This window comes from Morus notabilis, unplaced genomic scaffold (genome assembly GCF_000414095.1).
Source record: "Morus notabilis unplaced genomic scaffold, ASM41409v2 Scaffold480, whole genome shotgun sequence".
Taxonomy (NCBI): Eukaryota; Viridiplantae; Streptophyta; class Magnoliopsida; order Rosales; family Moraceae; genus Morus; species Morus notabilis.
In genome coordinates this window covers 89,617-107,447 of record NW_010367729.1, presented here as the reverse complement: position 1 = coordinate 107,447, position 17,831 = coordinate 89,617, and the positions used below count along the sequence as shown (strand labels likewise).

The window sequence follows — 17,831 nt, the reverse complement described above, 5'->3', positions numbered from 1 at the left end:
CTCAAGAGAATTATTTATCTACTTCTTTATTAAGAAGGAATGGATTCCATCTCGTGTAATAACATTTCCGGCTATCTACTTCATCATGTCTCCAAAATACAAGGAATAGGATTTAGGATCTCAGAATCCGTACCGAATAAATCAAAAGACACAAATCCATAAATAGGAGTCTGTTAAGAACTCAGGATTAAGACCATCCTACATATGACCATCGGTAGACTCAATTAGAATTTCTATACTTAACGAAATTATTAGAAATTCATATTGTATCTTTGTCATTGTTCCATATAATCTCATTATGCGAAATACACTCATTCAATATCTCACCATATTAACAGTGCGGATAACACCGTTCCATTCTAAATGGGGATGACATGTATTAATAATGTTTTAATTAAAGATTCTAAACTTTAATTAAATTCATTATGAACATTGCTTTTTGATTATTATCCTTAAACATTATCCTCTCGTATATAACACTTATATACAATGTTTAAGGTTACATAAATAATCATGGAATTTTTATTGATATTCATAAAATATTCATAAATATATGCACATCAAATAATGAATAAACTCTTTTATTAAATGAATAATAAATATCCTATTACATATTATGCTTCTAGGACACCATTCCCAACACAAATAACTTTGAGGTAAATGGTAAATGTGGTGCATGATTTTAATTTACAAAATTTATTTATTATTGGCTTAAGGCTTAATTAAATCTCGGGTATTACATATATTTTCATGTCTTAGTGGCTATCTATCTACTAATTATCTATCATATCATTTAAACTTAGAAATCTGACCACATAAATAAAAACAAAGTACTATTTAAACAAATCACGAGTTATTAAAATTTAATTGGAGAGATAGTACATAGACAATAGAGGTTGAAATGGCAGGTCCTAAAAGACATCCCAAAACCTTATTTGTGAATTATTATCAGAGAAAATTTCATATTAGTACCATATATTTTAATGTAATTATCTTTTAGTGCCATGTATTTTCAATAATTTTAAATTGATGATTTGACTTTTAAAAAAATTATTTTTTAATATCTTGAGCCATTTTTTGGAACATATTGGCTTGTTCTTTTGTAAGTATTTTTGAGTTAAACTTTTGAGTTGAGTTTGAGTTATAACTTGAATTAAAGTTGTAACTTGAGTTTGCGTTTGATTGTGTACATTTGAGTTATGATTTGAGATAAGAATCTTTTTGAGTTTATGTTTGAGTAAGTCAAAACTTGAATTTATATTTAGATAGTATTTTAATACAAACTCAATGCTGATGAAAAATTTTAATAGGGTATATGGGTCTAGTTTTATTCATCTTTTCGTTGCCAACGTATAGAAAAAAAAATCATCTCAATCAGAATTAAAATGAAAAAGTTATAGCATTTTTAAGAATAGAAAAAATATTGTTCATTAACTTGAGTTCGAGTTTATGAACTCGAGTTGAAGGGAAAATTTGAACTCGAGTTTTAGTCCCAAACTCGAGTTTAAACTCAAATTTAAACTTAAAAGAACATCAACTCGAATAAAGTTGTAACTCGAGTTACTTTTTTTTGAGTTTTTTACTCAAAAAAACGAGCCTAAAATGTTAAATATGCCCTTATACATAATCTCATCTCTTGACCAGAATTAATTACTTATTAAGCGATTTTTTTAAGAGGAAATTCCTATTCTTATTTTCAAAACACTTTAAAAATCTGATACTTTTTTTTTTCTCTCATTTAATTTGTTTTGAACGTGAGAATTTGTTTAGCTCTCTCTCTCCTACTCGACTGACCTTTCCAAAAGCTGTCTGGTCTGGTCTGCTTTGGTTCGTGGATTACAACAAAAGTGATTTGAAGACCTTTTGCTATTCTGCGTTGCTTCAACGTCCACCTTCTTTTTTTTTTTTTTTTTTTTTTTTTTTTTTTTTCTAAAAAATCCAAAAGAGAAAGAAAAAAAAAAAAAAAAAAAGGGTGGACATTGAAGCAAGGCAGAAGCAACGCAGAATACAAACATCATAGGTAAGTAGTGGGTCTTTCTACTACCGAGAGAGTCGGAGTGTAGTAGTAAGGATGTCTTTGTTAAGTCTTCTTTACACATTGTTTTAGAGTTTGATACTTCACACTTGCGCGTTACTATCTACTCCTTGTGAGAAATTAAGTGGACCACCGCAGGCTTCACAAAATGAATGAGTGAAAACTGATTAGATGATCATGAATCGATTAGTTCATATCCTTTTCACATATTCGATGGTCCTCAGGATTGTTTGCTATCGTCGAAACGTTAAGAGACATGAAGTTCATCACTAAATCTCTTTTTTTAGTAACCAAAAAAAAAGTAGTGGATCCTCTTGAAAAATAGTTAAAAGATGTATTTTTTTTTTTTCTCTTTATAGCAATACTATGTATCGTTATTCTGCATTCAAAATGACGATATATATAATGATGGCATATGAATACGTTAATATGTTTTTATGGTATCTTTTTTTTTTAATTCACTATTTGTTATTTATCACCCGATTTGTTTACGTTTTGTAATTAAATGCCTCGTTCACTTCGCGGATTTGAGTTTTTAATTTGAGTTGAGATGTGACATTTTCTGAGAACTTTTCACTGTAGTAAAAAAAGATAGATGTGACATTTTCTGAGAGTTTTTTACTGTAAAAACTTAAAACTGAAAACTTGAATCGGTAAAATGAACGAGGCAAAAGTTTGTTTTGCTGCAGTTTAAATGCTTATTTTATATTTTTAAGGTAGTGCTTGTTTATATAATTTCAGTTATGTCATTGTGAGTAATTTAATAACATTATTGCCTATGAATTGGTAGAAAAATACTATGTTTTACAGATTATTGTCTTACCGAGTTAAGTTGTATATACATTTTCATGATGGTAATCCACGAACTAAGACAGAGCAGACCAGATAACTTTTGGAAAGGCCAGTTGAGTGGGAGAGAAATGGCTAAACGAATTTTCATGTTTAAAACATATTAAAAGTGAGAAAAAAGTACCAGATTTTTAAAGTGTTTGGAAACAAGGGCAGGGATTTCCTCTTAAAAAAATCATTTAGAGGATGTTTAATTAGAAAATTTAAACAATAATTTAAATTATAATTCATAATTTATTATAATATTTTTTTTCATAAAAAATATACGTAAATTAAAAATAATTTTAATCTATGAACCAAGCGTATTCTTAATAAGTAATTATTTCTAATCAACAAAGGTGAGATTATGTATAAGGGCATATTTAATATTTTATATCTCAAAAATAAAATATTAAAAAATGATTTTTTAAAAGCTGAGAATATTAATTTAAAATTATTGAATATAAAGAGTCGTTTAATTATTTAATTTAAATTAAGATATAATTTTATATAAAATATTTTTATTATAATAAAAAACTGAAATGTAACAGCTTTATATAAAATTTTCCCCTGTTATTAACCCTCCTCTCTCTCTCTCTCTCTCTGAAACCTTCACTTACCCTAACTCCTTTCTTTCTCTACTCTCCATTCGTCACAGTCTCTGCCATGGCCACCAACGAACCCACCGCGAACGGCGTCACAAAGGCGCCGAAATCCGATTCCCAGCCTATCCCTTCCGACGCCACCGCCGCCGCCTCTACGGCGAACGAAAAAGCGCCGGTGACGGAGCCAGGCCACGCCACCGGGAATAGGAACATGGAATCGGAGCCAGCTCCTCCGGGGGAATCCGGCGAAGCTCCGGCGAGTAACGCAGGTACCACCGCGACGACTGACGCCGACAAGAAATGGCTTGGGTGGCCCGGCGATTGCGTGTTCAGGCTCATCGTTCCGGTGCTGAAGGTTGGCAGCATCATCGGCCGGAAGGGCGAGCTCATCAAGAAGATGTGCGAGGAGACGCGCGCCAGAATTCGAGTCCTCGATGGCGCCGTTGGCACTCCTGATCGCATCGTGAGTGTGTTCTCTTCCTCCTTTTCTGTTTTTTTGCTCGAATTTTCTCCGTTTCTTGCCCTAATTAACTGTTTGGTTCCTGAGAAAATAGTCAAGAAAGAAATGAATGTGGAAGTCTTGACCTTTCTTTACTGCCATCTTGGTTTGCTAAGCAAGATTACACTTTGCTTTAAATGTAATGTTCTTGTTAGTTTTTGTGACATTTTCATTGTAATGTTAGATAAGGTCTAGTAGTAAGGAGTGCCATGCCAATGAGATATTTCTGCGATGAAATCTTTGCTCCCTGGATCGAGTCCAAGTAGTTGAGAATAGATTGAAAAGTGAAAAACTTCTCTTGGTGCTAGTATTGTGCAGTGAGTCTTGGATGTAAATGCCCCTGTAAGCGTGATATAAATTATGGGAATAAGTATATGTTTATTGTCAATATTTAGTAACTTTAAGCCCATTTTAAGGCTTTTCTGATTAGTTGTCAGGACTCAGATGTATGCTACTGTAGTCACAAATTCTTAATGTAATACTTTAGCATTATGGCTAAGATGAAAACTACTTCATTATAGCATTTTTTATCCTGCAATAAATCTATAGGTTTTTTTAAATAGTATTCGTCTTCTTCTACTTGAGCTTTTGTGCTCAACATTTGTTTTTGTTTTTAGTAAAATTTTAAAATTTGTATTACATTAACAGAATAAGTTTCTGTTTTATTTTGTAAATTGGTGTTGTCATCAATAATTTCGTTACCCTTTAAGCTTTAGGACATTCGTTATTTTCTTCTAAAAATAGTTGCTTTATTGAATAGGCACTGATTTGGGTTTATATGATGGGGTCTTCATGCACCTAATAGACCAGTTGTTTGTTTCAGATACTCTTAACTTCATTGTGTTAGTCGTAAGAGCAGACCTGTCCTCTTATCTGTTGTCGTAGGGTGTTTACATGGATAGTGGGTTCTCTTGAAACTGAGGTGCATAGTTAAGTAGGCTTGCGTCAACTGCAATGAGAGAGCCAAAAGTTTGGGTGTGGGAGAATATTTAGGGATGTAATCTACAATTTATCCTACATCCTTTTGGGGTTTATAGTTGACTTAGTTTTACTTTTACATTTCTATTTTTTTTTTCTTTTTGGATGCTTTAATTGTTGTTGTTGTTCCGTGTAGCCGACCCGACCCCGACTGTATCGGGAATGTGCTTTGATGATGATGATGATGATTATTATTATTAGTAGTAGTAGTAGTATTATTTGTAGTATCATTAGTAGTATTATTATTATCAGTAGTAGTATTATTTGCTTCTTAGAAGAAGCTGTAAATTCTTTCTCCCCCTATTTTTGGCTTGGGATAAAAATGAATCTAGTGAATGCTCTGTGTTTTTTTTTCTCCCCCTTGGAATAAAAAGGAATCTGTTATCCCTTGGATTTCATTGGCTGACATGGACTAACACATGGGAGGCAAATCTTCCTGTTTTGTTATCATGCATTTTAATTTCCAATTGTATCATCTTTCCTTAAATTGGGTGTCCGCTGCATTTCTTATAGGTGTTGATCTCAGGAAAGGAAGAGCCGGAGGCTGCTCTTTCACCGGCGATGGATGCTGTTATAAGGGTATTCAAACGTGTCTCAGGATTATCGGAGAATGAGGCTGCCGGAGTTGCATTCTGTTCGATTCGATTGTTGGTTGCATCTACGCAAGCTATAAATTTAATTGGAAAGCAAGGTTCATTGATCAAATCCATACAGGAGAGCACTGGTGCATCTGTGCGAGTATTGACAGGAGGTATGCTTAAAATGTTCACATTATACTTCAGAACAAGATATATAAGCAGCCATCTACTTCTATTCCTTGTTTTTTTTAGTTGTCATGACATCCTTTGCACATTTTATAAGCAACATTGACGTCTGGACAATGTCTAGTTTGTCACGGCTTAATAACCCCTTTCAAGTCCGTGTAGATAGTTGCTCGAGTAGCCTCATAGTTTTGTGCTGATCCTGACTTACGCTTGAGCAGCTTGCGTATGATTCTCTTTTTGATAAATGGCTATTAGGGATAGTAACCATTTTTATTTCCTTTTTTATTTCCTGATAGTAAAAACTTCCTTTCATTAATGGTAAAATCAAGTAGAAATAGGTAAAGGAATCCTTCCTTAGTTTATTTTATTTTTGAAAATGAAGAGAATCAAAGAGATGTAAAAAATAGAGGCTAAAAACAAGCCATAGAATGATAACCTCCGCCCTAAAGGAAAAAAAAAAAAACACATAGCCCCCTATAACATCTTTCTAGTTCAGGATAATCAAAGAAAAAAGGAAAATCCTTAAAAGCTTTATCGGTCAAAGCCCAGAAGAAGGAAGTTGAGAACTTTGCCTTACGAAACAAATCCAGCACCTCCATTTCCTTGTGTTAAAAAATCCTAGCAGTCCTTTCCATCCAAATCGATGAAAATAGTGAGGCCCCATTTGGCTCATGGTTTGTGGTGAACTTTTTTATTTGAATTGAAAATTTTGAATTGTGTGATTAGAATCGCGATCTGAATTGATATTTGGATATGTAGTTGAATTGTAAATTTGAACATGGTATAAAATCTGAATCTATGTTTAGATAGTTGAAAAAATTGAACTAAAAAAATTTTAAATTATTAATATTTGGATATGCAGTTGAATTGTAAATCTGAATCTATGTTTAGATAGTTGAAAAAATTGAACTAAAAAAATTTTACATATTTAAAAAAGTTAAGAAATTTAAAAACGAAATTTATATTTAACATATTTTAAATAAAAGTTTTGACAAGTAGGACTCATTTCATTCCTCAAAAAGTGAGGACATCACGTAGAGTGTGATTCTGAGTGTGGTTTTGCACAGTAAAAATCAAGTTGGATTTTTGGACTTTGAGGGAGTTTGAACTGGCAAAATGGACGGTTTTGAATTAGACCTGCAGTACGGATTGTGTCAAAAAGTTGGCATGCAAACAACTAATGAAGTTGGCATCCAAACAACAATTTGAACTAGGCTCACAATTCAAATTCATGGAATTGGATTAAATTGGTGAACCAACAAAAGGGGAAATTACCATTCTATTACAACAACTGTTTTGCTCAATAAAGCAAGACTCTTTACGAGAATATAACCCATAACAATTTAGACTGGAAAGCATCATAGTTGATCGTAGAGCCCTTATAAAGAAGTTATGGTCAAACTGTCATCTTACGTCAAATGACCCAAATCTATAACATTGTTATTTCTCATTTAGTATTTGTTTTGTTTTGTGTGTGTGTGTGTGTGTGTGTGGTTGTGTGTGTTTCTTTTTTTGTTTTTTGGTTGCTAATATGCCAATTTGGTGATTGAAATAGTTGACTAGAGATGATAGAGTTCATAAATGACTTATAAGACAACTTCAGTGGGCAGCACTTTGCACTGGTTTTGCTCAAGTTTAGGTGCGGTGATATTTGCTTTCGTCATTTTGTTTCCTAGGAGAATGTCTGTTTCCTATTCAATAAAATAGTATATGTCATGAATTCAAAAGAAAAAAAAAAACTAAAACTATACATGTCATTCTGTCTCATACATGTATAACATATTCTAGAGTTTTTACTCATCTAACAGGGTCACTTTTTTAAGTCTTATGTGGTTTAGTTCCATTTAAAACTTTTGGCGTAGCTGTTGTTGGAAACCAAGCTCTTGTCATCTATGTTATCATCCTATAACATGTTAAATGAGTCCAACTATCTTAGATTGGCCTTTTTATCTATACTTTCTATTTTTGGCTGGTTGATGCAATTTATGACTTGAGTAGTATATACTTCTTTCTAGTTGTTTAGTGAAACGTAGCTTTTTTAAGGCTGGCTCCTTTTGCTCTACTAGTGATTATGTTTTTTTTTTTTTTTTTTTTTTTTTTTTTCCTATTTTTGCTCTAATTCTTGTATTGGCAGATGAGGTGCCATTCTACGCAGCTGCAGATGAGAGAATTGTTGAGTTGCAAGGAGAAGGATTAAAGGTTCTGAAAGCTCTAGAAGCAGTAATTGGTCATCTGAGGAAATTTTTGGTTGATCATAGTGTTATTCCACTTTTTGAGAAGAGTGTAAGCTGTATTCCCTTGGTGTCTATTGCTTTAAAGCGTTTATTTTATTTATATTGTTTTTTTCATTTTGATGTTTTAATCCCCATCACGTCACTTTTTAGTACAATTCGACGATCTCACAAGAACGCCAAGTAGATACCTGGGCAGACAAGTCAATGCTGCAGGCTTCTACTCAAACTGGAGTTGGAACAAATTATCCTATCACAGCAAAGAGGGAACCCTATTTTCTTGAGCGTGAAACTCAGCTGGAACCGCAACTTCCATCATCTGGAATTTCCATGTATGGACAAGATACATCACTTCCCGGAATTCGTCCTACAGGATTTGGTCGTGCTGGTGCTCCCATTGTTACTCAGGTTGGTGCTCATTTATATCATGTCTTATCAATGTGACTGTTTCTTTCAATGTATTCTTCCCTGGACGCAGCCGGGCAGTTGAAATAGGGAAGTTCTGTTGCTCTTCCTTGAGTTCTTGGTTGACACATATGATAGGATTATAGTTTCATTACATGGAATTAGAATCATTGTCAATCGGATGAAGAACAAGTTTACAATGCCTTCAGAATGGCATGAGGCCATTTATTATATGCATAATCTTCGTAAAGTATCATCTTAGGGAGGTCTGAAAATTTGGAGATTGAGATGAAATACATAAAAACAGTGACATGCAATTAGATTTCACTGTCAATTATTATTTATTACTTTTTATTTATTTATTTATGTTCTTTTATTGTCTCAATAGTAGGCGATTACTCAATTGCGTAATCTGAAGTTTAATCATTAGGGATACAAGCAAAGAGAATTCACTTTTCGACATTTTACTTTCCAGTTTCCATGTTCGTTACTTCTGTTTTTGGTCAGAAGTTATAGTAACGTCATTTCTGTATTGCAATCAGATTGCACAAACAATGCAAATCCCACTTTCTTACGCAGAAGACATTATTGGGATTGAAGGATCTAACATTGCATACATTCGCCGGACTAGTGGGGCCATCTTGACTGTGCAAGAGAGCAGAGGACTTCCTGATGAAATCACAGTGGAAATCAAAGGAACCTCATCACAAGTTCAGCTGGCTCAACAACTAATTCAGGTAAGTTCCATAATTTGGATACTGAATACGAATAAGATATGCTGTATCAATCATTAAAACATCTTTGTGTAGTTTACACTTGAATCACTTGGGCCCAGAAAATTTGAAGGATAATTTAAATTTATGTGAGAAAAAACACCGTAGCAAAAAGATTTTACTTGTGATTGAACCTATGAAACAAACGGGAATTAAATTCTGCAGAATAATGAATTTAGCAAGCTGAGGGAATAAAACACTGCTATGTATTTTAATTATTCTATCTGTTGGAAACCTGAATGATTTAAATATTGAAGCGGCCAAGCGAGTGGGGGACTTGAAAGTTCTGAAAAATGGAAATGCTTTAGAAAACAGAAGGTTGATGGATGCTTGATATGTCTTGTTCTGGATTTTCAGGAGGTTATAAACAATCACAAAGAACCAGTTCCTAGCAGCTACGGCAGGATAGACACTGCATTGAGATCAAACTACTCTCAGTTGAGCAGTTCTTATCCTCCAACAACTTCTTTACCCCCGCGATCCTACAGTGGCGGAGGATACGGATCTTCCGGTCTCGGAGGCTACAGTACATTCAGGCTTTAACTACAATTAAAACCACGATACTAATGCCAATTAATTCTGATTAGAGAAGAAAATTTGGTGATGCAAATGTAGCAACTGTAAATTTGCGAAGTAACTATTCATGAAAGTCCTGGTAAACCTCGTAAAGGATTGAAAGGAATGCAGAAAAATGTAATGTAGTGGTCAGGTAGTTTTGTGCTTCATAAATTTGCGAAGTAACTATTCATGAAAGTTGCGGATTTTGTGTTACAACTTGGTTTGTTTGTTACATTCATTTATATATTTATTTGTTTTGATTTAGCAAACTGGATTCTTTTCGGATGCTAGAAAACGACGATAGAAGATAAAGGACAAGAAAGAAAGCGGGTGAGCGACCAAACGACATCAAATAGGGCAACTGAGCAAAGAGAGATGGAGAAGGGCAAAGTAACAAAGAAAGCAAACGATATCAAAATCGAAACGACAATCATTCGATACAATGTTAAGGAAAATGAAGGAAAAAAAAATGAAACGACAATTATTTTGATACAATGACAAGGAAAATGATGGGGAAAAAAAACAAAATAATAATAATAATTTTGTTTTTTGTTTTTTTGTTTTTTTTTTGTTTTTGCTAAAGGTTGATTTCTGTTTCGTTTGTTTCGCTGATTCGAGTTTAAAATTTGAGTTTTGCTACAGTAAAAAGCTCTCACAAATAGTCACATTTAACTTTTTTGCTACAGTAAAAAGTTCTCACATAAAATCACATCTTAATTCGAATCAGCGAAACGAACGAAGCCTTTGTTAACCCAAGAAAGCCTCAAAGACAGAAACACCAAAGGCAACCAAAACAGGACGCCAAGGCAAAACAAGCCTAGACAACAACAACCAAAAGAAAAGCAGAAAAGAAAAGCGAAACCAGAGAGAAAAGCAAGAGAAGAAACAAAACGAAAACTAAAAAACTAAAGAGAGGAGCTCTGCTCCACTTGGCTAAGTTACGACTTGCAAAATTGCATCTTCTACTTATCCATAAGAATTCAGAGAAGTCCAACTCTTGCTTAAGCTTATCGCAATCGAACTTGAGGACATGTTTATAAGCACTATGTATTTGCATTATTTAATAATAAGATAATATTTGGTGATATTTATATATTCTATAATTTAATATGAGATTTAAAATTAATATAATATGAAGTGTGATATTTAATATAAAAAAAAAATTTATGTACTATACTGTATTATGTAATTTAATTTAAAATATTATATTAAAATATTTTATAAATATTAAGGCTCAAAATTGAATTTTAGAACGATGTTAGGGTTAAGTTTCGAGACTGGAGTAATATTTGATTTATATTTTTTATTTTGACCCATAAACTTTTTAAAAATTATATTTTGACTCTTAAATTTTTTTAAAAATTATGTTTTGACCTCTCAATTTTTTAAAATTATATTTTGACCCCTCAACTTTTTAAAAATTTTATTTTTGCCCTTTAATTTTTTGAAAATTATAATTTGATCCATTTTTAAATTTTTTTTACAAAAGACCCTTATGTAGCAACTCTACCTTCTCCCTTATTTCCTCCAAATGTTGGGTTTAGGTTGATATTAGAGTTGAATTAAGTTATGATTAGGCCTAAATTTTACTTTATTACAAACTAATACGTAAATAGAATACATTGTATTGCTTAATGTTTAATAATATCACCAACCAAATACCGTATTGTATAAAAATGATACAATATTATAGGATATAATACAATACAATACAATACGGTACACTAAACATGCCCTAATTGAAATGAACACTGCTCCTTGAAAAACTTTCTTGTTCCTAACCTTCTAGATTACTTCAAGAGCACTTGAAGCAAAGTGAAGGAAGTCTTGAGACTTGGCCATATGTCACTAAGCAAGGCTATTAGAACATTAGTTGGCATTACTTATGCTTAGAATTGAGTTAGGCCTTGTTTGATATGGAGGGATATCGAATGAGTGTATTTTACATAATGAGATTATGTAGGACCGGGACAAGACACAATACGAATTTCTAATAATTTTCGTTAAGTATAGAAATTCTAATTGAGTCTACCGATGGTCATATATAGAACGATCTTAGTCATGAGTTATTAGAAGACTCCCATTTATAGTTTTGACTAAAATCTATAAGACTCAATAGCCTTATCAATAGGAGACAATAGAAAATTAGAGAACATAATTTTTCTCCCTTCCACTATGAGATAAGCGTGTAACATAGTTGTTACAGGCGTTTAACATTCTTTTTAACAACGTGTAACATTCTAGTGACAACAGTGAAACCAGAGAGAAAAAGAGAAGAATAGTTCTTCCATTTCCAGTTCCACCTCATACATGTGTTAATATTGATGGAAGAAAAAATTAGTAAGTGATCAATCCTATAATTCTAAATTAGAGTCCACACTCTAGGTCTTGCAGGTATCAAGGAATAGACGAGAAAGATTCGGATTTTTCCAGAAAGCTTGGAGCGAGGATTGTTCGTGGTCAAATAACTCAAGTTATCTACCTAATAGTTTGCTAGGTAAATAAATTAATTAGATTAATTTATTTGCGTATAAATTAATATATTATGGATAATATTGCAAAAATTTTGTGAAAATTTTGACAACTAGCAAAAGTTAGTATCCAGTGTGATGTTTGTGAACTAGCAAAAAGCCATCGTGCTTTATTTCTATTATTGTTGAATAAAAGTCCACTTTCTTTAATGTGTATTCGTTCTAATGTCTGGGGTCCATCTAAAGTCACTACTTTGGATGGGTCATGTTGGTTTGTCACTTTTATTGATGATTATACTAGGATGACATGATTGTGCTTGATGAAATCCAAAAGTGAAGTGAACTCAATATTCCAAAAGTTTTATAAAAGAGTTGAAACGCAATACAAGGCAAAGATTCAAGTTCTCAGAGTACTGATTTTTAACAATATTTAGAAGCACGAGGAATGATACTCCACACTATTTGTTCCAACACACCCGAACAGAATATGATTGCAGAACACAAAAATCAATACTTGTTGGAGGTTGTCCGGGCCTTGTTAATTGCAGCTCACATGCCATTACCTTATTGGGGGGAGGCCTTCACTTATGCAGCCGATTTAATCAATTGGGTACCCTCCAGCACCATTAATTTCAAAACATTGTTCGAGACCTTCACCAAAGCAGTTGTTTCCCCATATGTTCTAGATTTACCCCCTCGTGTCTTTGGATGTGTGGTGTTTGTACACCTCTACAAGCCTCAACGCACCAAGTTAACTCCTCAAGCATTGAGATGTATTTTTGTTGGATATGCCACGCATAAAAAAGAATACTGGTGTTATCATCCTCCAACACGACGACTGTTTATCACGATGGATGTTGTTTTCCATGAAGATACAATGTACTTCTCCGAGCCTAAATTTCAGGGGGGAGTACCAGCAGGAAATTATGACTCTAGAGTATGATGAAAATGGAAACTAGGATTTGGGCAACTTGGATATAAGTGGTATAATATTAGATTCTAGTGGTGATGACTCACAACCTGGACAAAATCAGTAAATGGGTGAATTGGAATTAAGTGGTATAACATTGGACTAAAGTGGTGATGATCACCCAATAACTGAAGAAGTGGATTTATCTCCAACTCAATCTGTAACCAAGTTTTTTAAAAATATAGCCCCTTCTCTGTCGGACATACCACACTAATCGCTTGCAGAAGATGTTCCCGAGCCACACAGAAGATAGTTACCACAACGTCACACGAGAGGTATCCCTAAACCCACATATGAACCTGAATTGTCTAGTAAAGTCAGATATCCCATGAGTAACTATGTGTCTAACCATCGTTTGTCTGAATCAAATAAGTCATTTGAAATTCAATTATCTACTATAGATATTCCTAACAGTGTGCAGGAAGACTTAGCTGATCAAAGGTGGAAAGCAACCATGAATGAAGAGATGAAATCATTGCAGAAAAATAAGACGTGGGAACTCGTGGAGTGTCTACCAAGAAAGAAGCCAATTGGGTGTCGTTGGATTTATACCGTGAAGTACAAGGCATATGGTAGTATTGAACGCTTTAAAGCAAGACTAAGAGTAAAAGGGTACACTCAAATATATGGGATCGACTACAAAAAGATATTTACACCTGTAGCTAAGATCAACACGGTTCGAGTATTATTGTTTTTAGTTGCAAGCTTGGATTGGCCGTTACAACAGTTTGATGTGAAGAATGCCTTTCTACATGGTGAGTTGTCTGAAGAAGTATACATGGATCTTCCACCATGATGCATGGTGTTAGAAAAGCAGAGTCAAAAGGTGTGCAAATTGAAGAAATCATTACACGAGTTAAAGCAATCCCCGAGAGCATGGTGTGGAAGGTTCACAAAATCAATGAGAGATTTTGGCTACCATCAAAGCAATTCAGATCACACTTTGTTCTTGAAGAAGCAACATGGTAAGATTAAATCACTTATCGTATATGTGGATGACATGGTAGTTATAGGAAATGATCTGAAGAAAGCAAAACTCTACAAAATTATATGTTTAGAGAATTCGAAATGAAAGATCTTGGTCCTTTAAAATACTTTTTTGGGATTGAAGTTTCTCGATCAAACACATGAATTTTTCTATCTCAAAGAAAGTATGCCTTAGATCTTTTACAGGATACTGGAATGTTAAGATGTCAACCCATTGATACACCAATAGAAGAAGGTCGAGAATTGTGTGTTGAACCCAATCAAATACCTGCTGATAAAGGAAGATACTTGAGGCTCGTAGGGAGATTAATGTACTTAGTGCATACAAGACCAGATCTTGCTTATGCATTAAGTGTGGTGAGTCAATACATGCATAATCTTGGAGAACAACATATGAATGCAGTCATGCGCACTTTGAGGTATTCGAAGAGTGCTCTTGGGAAGGGAATCTTGTTCACCAAAAATATTGATCACCAGAGTATAAAAGTATATACTGATGCTGATTGTGTCGGTACTGTGGATGATAGGCGATCTACCTTTGGTTACTTTACCTTTGTAGGTGGTAATCTTGTGATATGGAGAAGTAAAAAACAAAATGTTGTTGCTCGCTCAAGTGTAGAAGTTGAATTTAGAAGCATGGCATTAGGACTTTGTGAGGCATTGTGGCTAAGACTCCTCTTACATGATTTGGGTTACCTATCTAGGCAATCAATCTGATTGTTTGTGACAATAAAGCAGCATGTGACATTGCTTATAATCTAGTAAAACATGATCGTACAAAGCATGTCAAGGTGAACAAATTTTTCATCAAAGAGAAGTTAGATGAAAAGATTGTGGAGTTTCCTAGGACAAAATCAGAAGATCAGCTAGCCGGCATCCTTACCAAAGTAGTCTCCTCTTTTTTAGGCAAGTTAGGCACGTGTGATATGTAAGCACCATCTTGAGGGTGAGTGTTAAGATTCAAAAAGATTAGTAGAGAATCGTTTGTGATTTTTTACTTTCTTTCTTAGTATGATTACCTTGTTGTATATTAGCTGTGAGATTGGCTTAATTGTGGGTATATTGGGTGTGATTGTAAATGAGAGTGATTATAAGTGATTGTAGGAAATCCTTTTCTATATATTAGTTAATATCGACATACGTAAACATGAATGAAAATATTAATATTTCATAATCAATTTTGAGATCGGGATCAATGGTTTTCAGCACAGCGGAGGAGCATTAATGCCGGTAAGTTTGCTACAACTTCTACTAACAGAGATAAAAAAAAAAACCCCCCAAAATTTCAGTATCATTCCTTAAAACATATGCTCACTTTATACATGAGGTGGCGTTTCTCTTAAAATTTTATAAAGATTATTCTCACTGGTGTCCTAAATTCTGTTGTCATTCTTAGTTTGTCTATTGAACTTTAAAAACTTATTGTCTTCTGAATTTTAAATTGTTCACACTTAACTAATTATATTTTAATTTCTATTAAAAATAGATAGAAAAAGAGAAGATTAAGTGTGATCACGTGATTTTTATATGTTTCTTAAAAAAAGAAATCTGAAAGGCCATGTGAAGTCGTCACCTTCAGAATCTTCCATTGCACAATTCAGCTTCAGAATCACACAATGGGTTTTCTTCCATTGCAGCAATTTCAGCCCAGCAGCCCCAAATCAAAGAAGAAAATTCACAAACCCTAACTTGTAGGTGATGAAATCAACTTCAATTCTCCCAACATGTGATTTTACACATATACCCTAACAACATAGGCGACGTGGTTCTCACATGCACTGCACCATTATCTTTTGGACGACAATTGACAGAAATGACGACATTGCACATTTTTAAATAGGTTAGAGTTCGTTTCGTTAAAAAAAAAAAAAAATAAAAATGACAAATTTAAAAAAAAAAAAAATAAAAATGACAAATTTAAAAAAAAAAAAAATAAAAATGACAAATTTAAAAAAAAAAAAAATAAAAATGACAAATTTAAAAAAAAAAAAAATTAAACTGTCACATTTTAAAAAAATTAAGGATCATTCGTGCAAATTACCCTAAATAATTTAGAAAGATTAAAAATGTAAAGGGGAATTACCAATTCCAAATATTTTGACGGGCAAACACGCAAACACCCTTCATAATATTCTCATTTCAGTTTGGTTACTTTGACGTAATGTCATTTTCCCTCGCAAATGGCCTTTGATTGCAGAACTTGGAAATTAAAGGAACTGAGTTGAACCGGACGATTTGCATCAAATTCTCACCAATTCACTCTTGCTCTGTCAGACTAAAAGCATTTTAAATATTTTTCATGGCGTTTCCTGGCATTTCTCGGCGTTTCTCGGCGGTTCAGTCCATGAGTTTCAGCAGACGCAGGTTCCTTTTGCCCTACCTTCCTTCACCAATTCTATCATCTCCATTTTCGAGCCTCGATGGGCAATCTGATACGCCGAACAACGAATATCGGACAAGAAATCAATGTGTTATTGACGAGCGCTCTGTTCTTGATGAACTCGCTGATCTGTTACCAGTTTTGCGCGGCACTCCAGCTTCAGACCTGCATAAACGGGGAAATTCGGAGAAACGAGTGGAGATCACCAGAGCGGCGGATGGATTTTTATTGCCGGAGGAGAAATTGCGCGGTGTGTTTCTGCAGAATTTGAGAGGTAAAACTGCAATAGAGCAGGCTTTAACTGATGTTGACGTCGAATTGAATGTTGAAGTTGTTGGTAAGGTAGTGAATCGGGGGAATTTAGATGACAAGAAAATGGTTATGTTTTTCAATTGGGCGATTAGACAGCCCACGATTTCGAAAGATATTGATACTTATCATATAATCCTCAAAGCATTAGGTAGAAGAAAGTTCCTTAATTGTATGGTAGAAGTTTTGCATCAGTTGAGGATTGAAGGAGTCAATCCCAACCTAGAGACCCTAGAAATTGTAATGGATAGTTTAGTTAGGGCTCGGCAAGTTTCCAAAGCAATTCGAACGTTTCGGAACCTAGACGAACTCGGTTTGGATTGCGATACCGAGTCTTTGAATGTGCTTCTCGAATGTCTGTGTAGGCGATCCCATGTCGGGGCTGCGAATTCCCTTCTTCATTCAATGAAGGGGAAGATACCCTTCAATGGTGCTACATACAATATTGTTATGAGTGGATGGTGTAGATTTGGTAGAGTTGGTGAAATGGAGAGGATCTTGGAAATGATGGTAGGAGATGGGATCGATCCCGATGGTTCAACTGTCAGTAACCTTATCGAGGGTTTAGGAAGGGCCGGTCGGATTGATGATGCTGTTAAAATCTTTGAGGACATGAAGGAGAAGAATGGTTGGGTGCCAGACTCTAGTGTTTACAATGCTATGATTTCTAATTATATAGCTGTCGGAGATTGTGATGAATGTGTGAAGTATTACAACAGTATGTTGAGTAGTGCTTGTGAGCCAAGCATTGATACTTACACCAAATTGATTGGTGCTTTTCTGAAAGTTCGGAGAGTGGCGGACGCACTTGAATTGTTTGATGAAATGTTGGACAGAGGAGTTGTCCCCAGTACAGGGACTGTAACTTCCTTTATTGAACCTTTGTGTAGCTATGGTCCTCCTCATGCAGCTATGATGGTGTACAAGAAAGCTAAAAAAGTTGGGTGTAGAATCTCATTGAGTGCTTATAAACTATTGCTTATACGGCTTTCTCGATTTGGTAAATGTGGGATGTTATTGAACATTTGGAACGAGATG

The 17,831-nt window shown here is 34.2% G+C and overlaps 3 protein-coding genes across 3 annotated transcripts in view; all 3 read left to right on the top strand.

Moving 5' to 3' along the window:
• The first annotated feature begins 3,461 nt into the window (after window positions 1–3,461).
• LOC21389097 (RNA-binding KH domain-containing protein PEPPER) lies at window positions 3,462–9,907 on the top strand. Its single transcript, XM_010113251.2, has 6 exons — window positions 3,462–3,931; window positions 5,459–5,696; window positions 7,844–7,992; window positions 8,094–8,348; window positions 8,888–9,082; window positions 9,476–9,907. Exons 1-6 carry the CDS (start codon window positions 3,530–3,532, stop codon window positions 9,659–9,661), a joined length of 1,425 nt encoding a protein of 474 aa, XP_010111553.1. The 5' UTR covers window positions 3,462–3,529; the 3' UTR covers window positions 9,662–9,907.
• A 4,002-nt stretch (window positions 9,908–13,909) lies between these two features.
• On the top strand, window positions 13,910–14,821 carry LOC112094508 (uncharacterized mitochondrial protein AtMg00810-like). The gene is made up of 2 exons (XM_024175517.1): window positions 13,910–14,005; window positions 14,291–14,821. Exons 1-2 carry the CDS (start codon window positions 13,910–13,912, stop codon window positions 14,819–14,821), a joined length of 627 nt encoding a protein of 208 aa, XP_024031285.1.
• Window positions 14,822–16,414: 1,593 nt separating this feature from the next.
• LOC21389096 (putative pentatricopeptide repeat-containing protein At5g43820) overlaps window positions 16,415–17,831 on the top strand; it is a 2,133-nt gene continuing 716 nt past the window's right edge. Inside the window, exon 1 of the mRNA XM_024175520.1 lies at window positions 16,415–17,831. Coding sequence (XP_024031288.1) covers window positions 16,449–17,831 — 1,383 coding nt within the window. The 5' untranslated portion in view covers window positions 16,415–16,448.